This window comes from Scylla paramamosain, chromosome 42 (genome assembly GCF_035594125.1).
Source record: "Scylla paramamosain isolate STU-SP2022 chromosome 42, ASM3559412v1, whole genome shotgun sequence".
Classification (NCBI taxonomy): domain Eukaryota; kingdom Metazoa; phylum Arthropoda; class Malacostraca; order Decapoda; family Portunidae; genus Scylla; species Scylla paramamosain.
The window spans coordinates 2,987,501-2,997,500 of record NC_087192.1 but is presented as its reverse complement, the minus strand read 5'-3'; the positions used below and the strand labels follow the sequence as shown (position 1 = coordinate 2,997,500).

The window sequence follows — 10,000 nt, the reverse complement described above, 5'->3', positions numbered from 1 at the left end:
AAAGGTTCTCTCTCTCTCTCTCTCTCTCTCTCTCTCTCTCTCTCTCTCTCTCTCTCTCTCTCTCTCTCTCTCTCTCTCTCTCTCTCTCTCTCTCTGTTCCATTAAATTTTTCAAGCGTATTGTTTTTGTTTTCTTTGTTCTTTACATTTTTTTTTTCGTCCAAAATGGTGTTGGTTTGTACTCTCTCTCTCTCTCTCTCTCTCTCTCTCTCTCTCTCTCTCTCTCTCTCTCTCTCTCTCTCTCTCTCTCTCTCTCTCTCTCTCTCTCTCTCTCTCTCTCTCTCCCAAACAAGGAAACAATAGGCTTATGAGAATAGTAACAACAACAACAACAACAACAACAACATTAACAATACCAAACAAGGAAAGACCCTCTCTCTCTCTCTCTCTCTCTCTCTCTCTCTCTCTCTCTCTCTCTCTCTCTCTCTCTCTCTCTCTCTCTCTCTAAGCGGATCGGACCCTCTGCTCGCTCTAATGTTTGTTCACTAAAGCCCAAATTCAATTCTTAATCCAGTCGCGGGCCACAAAAGTACATCCTTAGTCTTTTGATGGAGGAGGAGGAGGGGGGAAGGGGGAGATGGCTAGCCTTTTGTGTGGGTGGAGTAGTGCCCCTGGGGGTTTGTGAAGTGGGGGGAAGGGGGAGAGGGAAGGACAAGATTAGGTAAGGGAGGCAGGGAGGGTTGGAGGGAGAAGAGGAGGAGGAAGAAGAGAAGATGAATAGACAGTGCTTTTAAATGTATGTAATGCAGCCTGTAAGAAGAGGCATGAAGGGAAGATAAAGGAGGAGGAGGAGGAGGAGGAGGAGGAGGAGCTAGGAGGCGAAGAGGAAATGAAGGAGGAGGAGGAGGTGCTTTTAAATGTAGTACAGGAAGGAGGTAGGGATACAGGAAGAGGAGGAGGAAGAGGAAGAGGAAAGGAAGAAGAGAAGACGGAGTTGGAAGAGGAGGGGGAGAAGAAGAAGAAGAAGAAGAAGGATGAGACTAAAAGCTACTGTCGTTAAAAATAAAGCAACAAAGAAAATTAACGAAGGAAAAAAACGATAAAAAAAAGATAGAAAGAAAGGAAGAAAGCGTAAATAAAAATAAACAAGTTATCGTACGAAATGTGAAAAGTGTCGAACAGTTCAAGATAAAAGCAAAACAATAACAACAACAACAATAATAATAATAATAATATTAATAATAATAATAATAATAATAATAATAATAATAATAATAATAATAATTTTACTTTATATATATAAAACACGTGGAGGAAAATGGATTTTGTGTTCAGCCACCTTACAAATTTTTCTTTTTATCCCCAAATGCGGCGTCCCCTGAGGCGAGGGAGGGAGAGAGAGAGAGAGAGAGAGAGAGAGAGAGAGAGAGAGAGAGAGAGAGAGAGAGGCGGGTCAAGAGGCTACATCTGTTCATCATGAGATCAGTGACGGAGGGAGGACAGACTGAGCCTCCTCCTCCTCCTCCTCCTCCTCCTCCTCCTCCTCCTCCTCCTCCTCCTCCTCCTCCTCCTCCTCCTTCTCCTTTCTCTCTCTCTCTCTCTCTCTCTCTCTCTCTCTCTCTCTCTCTCTCTCTCTCTCTCTCTCTCTCTCTCTCTCTCTCTTTTCCGCCCCTCACGTATTATTCCAGGACAGGTGAGAGAGAGAGAGAGAGAGAGAGAGAGAGAGAGAGAGAGAGAGAGAGAGAGAGAGAGAGAGAGAGAACAATACCGAACGAAAAAAGTAAATGCAAGTTTTTTTCTATCTCTTATTTCTTTATTTTCACGGGTGATATAAAAATACTAGTAAGAGAAGTACCCATCCCTCTGTCATTGCCTTAATAATGAGTAGTAGTAGTAGTAGTAGTAGTAGTAGTAGTAGTAGTAGTAGTAGTAGTAAGAACAATAATATCATCATTACTTATTACACACTATAAATACACTTAATTTGTTTCCAGGAATTGCTGTACGTGCATATTAATTTGCTTTTCCAGTTTAAGTAATTAATTGTACGTAATGACATCATGCCTTTTTTATTATTATTATTATTATTATTATTATTATTATTATTATTATTATTATTATTATTGTTGTGGGGTCTGTCTCTCCGTGTGACGCAGTGTTGTGCCGTCACGCTGACTTATCGCTGATTTGGGGGGTGATAAGGGAGAGAGAGAGAGGGATGAGGTGGGGTATGGAGTAGGTGGGGTAGGAGGGGAAAAGGAAGAAGAGGGGAAAGGAAAGGGGAGAAGAGGAAGTATTAAAAGGGAGAGAGTGTACAGAATGGAGGAGAATAAGAGAAGAAAAAGAAAGAAATGAGGGAATGAAGAAAAATTATTCATTCTTTCATTTATTTACTCTCGCACTCACTCACTCACCCACTCCAGCAGCTTATCCATAGTTTAATTTCAAAACAAGAACAAGATCAAGAACAAGCAAGAGGTAGTGTCTATTTGCTTCTGTACGTAACTCGAGAACAGGCGTTGGACGTAAACCGAGGGGAAGTACCTAGACATGATGAGAGGTACTAAAAGTAAAGCAAGAATGTAAACCAGGGAGTCAGGGAGTCGTGGCGCTGCAGAAGGCTGTTATAATAATCCTGTGTGTGTGTGCCGTAGTTAAATAAGTAAGTAGAGCTAAAGAAAGAAAAGAACAGGAAGCTTTACTCCTAAAAGGGAAGGAAGGAAAAGGGGTTAAATAGATGAGATAAAGTTAAAGAAAGGAAAAAAAAGAAAAGAAAGCGCTTATTCCAAAAAAGAAAAAGGAAGGAAAGAAAGAAAATGAAGGAAGAAGATGGAGTAAATAAAGCTAAAGAAAGAAAAACACAAGAAAGGGTTAAAAAAAAGAGGAAAAATAGGGAAGGAAAACACGAGATAAGTACACACACACACACACACACACACACACACACACACACACACACACACACACACACACACACACACACACACACACACACACACACACACACACACACACTTAAGAACTATGACTCCAAACTACAAAAATAAATAAAACCTACTTATTTTTTCTTACTTTTAACTCTTCCTTCCTTTGTCGCGACGTCCATCACTTGAATTTTCCTCGATGACTTCTGTTCTTCCTTGAAAAATACTCGAGGGCAAATAAGGGAGAGGGAAGGGAAAGGAAGGAAGAGGGAGAGGGAGAGGGAGAGGGAGGACAACATTAGCTTCCCAAATCTATCGTCACACAAATGGCAAATTATAATTGAGCCTTCGAGAGTCACGTGTCATTAAGTGGCTGCCCCGCCCCTCTCTCCTCCTCCTCCTCCTCCTCCTCCTCCTCCTCCTCCTCCTCCTCTGTCTTCCCTCCTTTCTTTCATCTCTCCTCTCCTCAGTCCGTTTGTCTTTTCCTCCTCCTTTTCCTTCTTTATTCTCGTTTTCTTCCAGTCTTCTCATCCATCCTTTCCCCTTCTCCCTTTTTCTCCACTTCCTCCTTTTTTCTTACTTTCTTCCTCTCTCTCTTTCCTTCCTTCCTTCCTTCATACATCCATTATTTCCCCTCTCTCTTTTCTCCCCCTTCTTACTCTCATTCTTCCATTCATTCCTATTTTCTTCCCCTTCTTCTTCTTTCGTTTTTCTTTTTGTTCCCCCTTCTTATCTTTATCTCTTCCTCTCTATTTCCGCTTCTTTCTTCCCACTTCTCTTCTTTCTCCCTCTGTATATCCTTCCTTTCTCCTCCTCTTCCTTTTCCTTCCATCGTTCATTTCTTTTTCTTTCATTTTATTTGTGTTACATTTATTTTCATTTGCATATTTGTATTTGTGTATTTTTTTTTCCAATAGCGTGAAGAGACTGGCAGAGATGAGGAGGAGGAGGAGAAGGAGGAGGAGGAGGAGGAGGAGGAGGAGGAGGAGGAGGAGAGGAAGAGTTTTTTGCTAATGAAATATTGAAAATCTACTTACCTCAGACAAGAGGTAAGTAGACACCTGCCGAAACGATAATTACTCCCAGTGAGGTCTAAAGCACTGTTCAGGGGGTGCTGTGAACTTATCATTAAACCCAGCTGTGACCTCACTGAACGTTTCCCTTTGTGTCTCACAACACAAGGGGGTAGTCACAGCCTGCCCTCTAAAGACAACTCTCTTCCTCCACACAAAACTACAAGCACCTAATAACACACACACCCTTCACTCCAAAAATTTTAAAATCATGGCGACTCCTACACCAGCCTCGGAGTCCCCATCTGGGGAGGGGACCATAAATGTCCCCAGGTCGGACTGCCTTTCCGTCGACGACCCTAAGTGTCTTGACACCCCCTCAACTTTTTCTTCATTAACTTCTGCAACATTCGCGGTCTAAGATCTAATTTTCAATCTGTAGAACACCACCTCTCCTCTTCTAAACCTCATCTTCTTTTCCTCACTGAAACTCAGGTGTCTGAGGCAACTGACAGTAGCCCCTTTTCTGTTCCCTCCTACTTTCTCTATCCTCATTTTCGATCCAAAGCTGGATGCTGCGTTTATGTGCGCAATGACTTAACCTGCTCTCGTGCCCACGCTCTTGAATCTTCCGAGTTTTCCACCATCTGGCTACGACTACAGAGTCATTCTCATACTAAATTTATCTGTGCTGTATACCTCTCTCCTAACTCCTCTGACTATAAGAAATTCTTTGACTACTTAACTTCCAAAGTGGAGCACATTCTGACCCTCTTCCCTTTTGCAGAGATCTCCATTCTTGGAGACTTCAATGTTCACCACCAGCTTTGGCTTTCCTCTCCCTTCACTGACCATCCTGGTGAACTAGCCTACAACTTTGCTATCCTCCATGACCTAGAGCAATTGGTGCAACACCCTACTCGTATTCCTGACCGTCTTGGAGATACGCCCAACATTCTTGACCTTTTCCTGACCTCTAATCCTTCTGCTTATGCTGTCACCCTTTCTTCTCCGTTGGGCTCCTCCGATCACAATCTCATATCTTTATCTTGTCCTATCACTCCAATCCCTCCTCAGGATCCCCCTAAGCGAAGGTGCCTCTGGCGTTTTGCCTCTGCTAGTTGGGGGGACCTGAGGCGGTATTTTGCTGATTTTCCTTGGAATGACTACTGCTTCCGTGTCAGAGACCCTTCTTTGTGTGCTGAGCGCATAACAGAGGGTGATAGTGTCTGGCATGGAGGCGTACATTCCTCACTCTTTTTCTCGTCCTAAACCTTCTAAACCTTGGTTTAACACAGCTTGTTCTCGTGCTATACATGATAGAGAGGTGGCCCACAAAAGGTACTTAAGCCTTCCTTCACCAGAATCTCATGCACTTTATATTTCTGCCCGGAACCATGCCAAGTCTGTTCTCCAACTAGCCAAAAACTCCTTCATTAACAGAAAATGTCAAAACCTTTCAAGATCTAACTCCCCTCGTGATTTCTGGCATCTAGCCAAAAATATCTCCAATAACTTTGCTTCTTCTTCTTTCCCTCCTCTACTTCAACCAGATGGCACCACTGCTATCACATCTATTTCTAAAGCTGAACTCTTTGCTCAAACCTTTGCTAAAAACTCTACCTTGGACGATTCTGGGCTTGTTCCTCCCTCTCCTCCACCCTCTGACTACTTCATGCCTCGTATTAAAATTCTTCGTAATGATGTTTTCCATGCCCTCGCTGGCCTAAACCCTCAGAAGGCTTATGGACCTGATGGGGTCCCTCCTATTGTTCTCCGAAACTGTGCCTCCGTGCTTGCACCTTGCCTAGTCAAACTCTTTCAGCTCTGTCTGTCAACATCTACCTTTCCTTCTTGCTGGAAGTTTGCCTACATTCAACCTGTTCCTAAAAAGGGTGACCGCTCTAATCCCTCAAACTACCGTCCTATTGCTTTAATTTCCTGCTTATCTAAAGTTTTTGAATCTATCCTCAACAGGAAGATTCTTAAACATCTATCACTTCACAACCTTCTATCTGATCGCCAGTATGGGTTCCGTCAAGGCCGCTCGACTGGTGATCTTCTGGCTTTCCTTACTGAGTCTTGGTCATCCTCTTTTAGAGACTTTGGTGAAACTTTTGCTGTTGCCTTGGACATATCAAAAGCCTTTGATAGAGTCTGGCACAAAGCTTTGATTTCCAAACTACCCTCCTACGGTTTCTATCCTTCTCTCTGTAACTTCATCTCAAGTTTCCTTTCTGACCGTTCTATTGCTGCTGTGGTAGACGGTCACTGTTCTTCTCCTAAATCTATTAACAGTGGTGTTCCTCAGGGTTCTGTCCTGTCACCCACTCTCTTCTTATTATTCATTAATGATCTTCTAAAACAAACTTCTTGTCCTATCCACTCCTATGCTGATGATACCACCCTGCACTTTTCCACGTCTTTTCATAGACGTCCAACCCTTCAGGAGGTAAACATATCACGCAGGGGAAGCCACAGAACGCCTGACTTCTGATCTTTCTAAAATTTCTGATTGGGGCAGAGCAAACTTGGTATTGTTCAATGCCTCAAAAACTCAATTCCTCCATCTATCAACTCGACACAATCTTCCAGACAACTATCCCCTCTTCTTCAATGACACTCAACTATCCCCCTCTTCTACACTGAACATCCTCGGTCTGTCCTTTACTTATAATCTGAACTGGAAACTTCACATCTCATCTCTAGCTAAAACAGCTTCCATGAAGTTAGGTGTTCTGAGACGTCTCCGCCAGTTTTTCTCACCCCCGCAGCTGCTAACTCTGTACAAGGGCCTTATCCGTCCATGTATGGAGTATGCTTCACATGTCTGGGGGGGTTCCACTCATACTGCTGTTCTAGACAGGGTGGAATCAAAAGCTTTTCGTCTCATCAACTCCTCTCCTCTAACTGACTGTCTTCAGCCTCTCTCTCACCGCCGCAATGTTGCATCTCTAGCTGTCTTCTACCGCTATTTTCATGCTAACTGCTCTTCTGATCTTGCTAACTGCATGCCTCCCCTCCTTCCGCGGCCTCGCTGCACAAGACTTTCTTCTTTCTCTCACTCCTATTCTGTCCACCTCTCTAACGCAAGAGTTAACCAGTATTCTCAATCATTCATCCCTTTCTCTGGTAAACTCTGGAACTCCTTGCCTGCTTCTGTATTTCCACCTTCCTATGACTTGAATTCCTTCAAGAGGGAGGTTTCAAGACACTTATCCACCAATTTTTGACCACTGCTTTGACCCTTTTAGGGACTGGCATTTCAGTGGGCATTTTTTTTATTAGATTTTTGTTGCCCTTGGCCAGTATCCTTCCTACATAAAAAAAAAAAAAAAAAAAAAAAAAGAACGTGAAAGTAGTAGTAGTAGTAGTAGTAGTAGTAGTAGTTGTTGTTGTTGTTGTTGTTGTTGTTGTTGTTGTACGTAGCAGCTGTTGTGGTTCTTGTTGTTATTGTTGTTGTTATTGATGTAAGTAAAAGCTTAATGTAATAATCTCTCTCTCTCTCTCTCTCTCTCTCTCTCTCTCTCTCTCTCTCTCTCTCTCTCTCTCTCTCTCTCTCTCTCTCTCTCTCTCTCTCTCTCTCGCTTCATTCATGTATCTTTATTCCTTCAATTTCCATCTAACCCCAAAGCCTCCTCCTCCTCCTCCTCCTCCTCCTCCTCCTCCTCCTCCTCCTCCTCCTCCTCCTCCTCCTCCTTGCTCCCTAACCTCATTACCTCCCTCCCTCCTCCCTCCCTCCCTCCCTCCCTCCCTCCTTGCCTCACCACTCCGCCTGATTACTCCATCCCATTTTTCCCTTCCTTACACTCCCTCCCTCTTGCATATTTTTCTTGAGTTGTGGTCTGGAACTCTCTCTCTCTCTCTCTCTCTCTCTCTCTCTCTCTCTCTCTCTCTCTCTCTCTCTCTCTCTCTCTCTCTCTGGCCAATGACGCGGAGATGACCTGACCTCCGGAAAGGGCGACGGAAAGAGAGAGAGAGAGAGAGAGAGAGAGAGAGAATGTTTAGAAGGCAAGACAAAGATTGGAAAATTGGTATATATATGGAACAGAAAGAGAAAACATTTGAACATTTGAACATTTATTAACAATTGTCAGCTAGAATGTTACAATACTTAAATAACTCTACATACACACACACACACATACACACACACACACAGAGAGAGAGAGAGAGAGAGAGAGAGAGAGAGAGAGAGAGAGAGAGAGAGAGAAAATGTTGGAGGGACGGCGATAAAGGTTTCCGATTGGAGGAAGACGAGGACGAGGAGGGGGAGGAGGAGGAGGAGGAGGAGGAGGAGGAGGAGGAGGAGGAGGACACATAAGAAATTAACTTTTGGGCCAAATCGAAGTAGGAAGTGATTACAGGGCCCACCGGAAGACCACTCACTCACTCACTCACTCACTCACTCACTCACTCACTCACTCACTCACATTTTTGTCTGTGTCCGAGTGACTGCCTTAACCAACTCAATTTGACTCACTCATCACACACTCTCGCTCACTCGCTCACTCTCTCTCTCTCTCTCTCTCTCTCTCTCTCTCTCTCTCTCTCTCTCTCTCTCTCTCTCTCTCTCTCTCTCTCTCTCTCTCTCTCTCATTCTATTGCATTCACTCACTCGCTTGCTCTCTCACACTAACTCTCACAATTCAAAGTCCTGCTACTGTTACTCATCCATTAATACACACACACACACACACACACACACACACACACACACACACACACACACATACATACACACACACACACACTCCATTACACACCAAAAAAAAAAAATAGTAATTGACTCACCTCTATCATTCCTTGTCATCATTTTTCACTTCACGCATGAAAGAAAATGATGAAAGAAAAAAAAAATAATGAAAAATTTCTCGTGATTATCTCCACTTTTGATTTTTTTTTGGGGGGTGGGGGGAGGGGGAGGGAGGGGGAGGGGAAATGTTGAGAGAAATGTATCGAAATTAGTTGATGCTTGATATCATATTCTCTCTCTCTCTCTCTCTCTCTCTCTCTCTCTCTCTCTCTCTCTCTCTCTCTCTCTCTCTCTCTCTCTCTCTCTCTCTCTCTCTCTCCCCATCCTTCTTTCCTTTCTTCCAATATCCTTTCCTTCCCTCCTTCCTTCCTCCGTCTCTCCATGACACCCTTCCATCCCCCCTTTCCTCCCTCCCTCCCTCCCTCCCTCCCTCCCTCCCTCCTTCCTTTCTTAATTCCTTCTCTCCATCCATTCCATCTTTTCCTCTTTCCTTCCCTCTTTCCGCCCTGTTACTTACTCTCAACCCTCTTACTCTTCCTCCTTCCTTCCATTCCTATATCTCTCCCTTTCCTCTCCTCCGTCTCTCCCTTTCCTCTCCGCGTCACAAGTCGTCACCCCGGAAGTGGTTCGGTAATTAATATTGATAGTTAAGGTCGTGACGTCACTAACTAGCGGGGAGGCAGAGAGAGAGAGAGAGGGAGAGGGATTAGTTAACAGTGATTAGGTCGTTAGGTCGTGGACGAGGCGTTGTTATGGTGTGATCTGATGAATGTGTTTACCCACCACTGGCCATGAGGGAGAGGGAGGGAGGGAGGGAGGGGGAGTGGAGGGAGGGCAGGAATTAGTGGGAGGAAGGAAAGGAAACAAATGAAAAGGAAAGGGTCGTGATGGGCTTTCAATGTGGGAGCTGGAGCGACGCGGCGATGACTACTACTACTACTACTACTACTACTACACTGAGGCGTGGTTGTGTGGCGTGCGTGGTCGTGCCTTTGTGTAATTACGGTACATGTACGTACATGCGTGTGTTGGTGTCAGAGTACAGCTGTGAGTGACGTGCATTCACCGCCATGTCTCGCTGTTACAGATGCACGGGTATGGCCTGGACCACGAGACGGGCCTGCCACACCTGCAGCTGCCGCAGTACATGGAGGAGGGCGGCCCCATGGGACACCCATACGGCCACCCGCCCTCCAACCCCTCCGCCCAGTACCCCGGCACGCCCTCCGAGCTGTCCTCCACCTCCAGCGACTAGTGGAGGGCCGGGGCGCTGCTCCACCTGCTGGGTGTGATGAGCAGGAGGCTCGCCCCCACCTCTCCGCCAAGCCTCCCTCCGCCCCCCATTGATGACGCCACCGACAGCCCCTT

The 10,000-nt window shown here is 44.9% G+C and overlaps 1 protein-coding gene across 1 annotated transcript in view; it reads left to right on the top strand.

Annotated features, from left to right (window-relative positions):
* Nucleotides 1-10,000, top strand: part of LOC135093163 (insulin gene enhancer protein ISL-1-like) — a 200,981-nt gene that overhangs the window by 187,336 nt on the left and 3,645 nt on the right. The window contains 1 exon segment of the mRNA XM_063992089.1: nucleotides 9,720-10,000. This exon segment is cut by the window's right edge and continues 3,645 nt beyond it. Coding sequence (XP_063848159.1) covers nucleotides 9,720-9,887 — 168 coding nt within the window. The 3' untranslated portion in view covers nucleotides 9,888-10,000.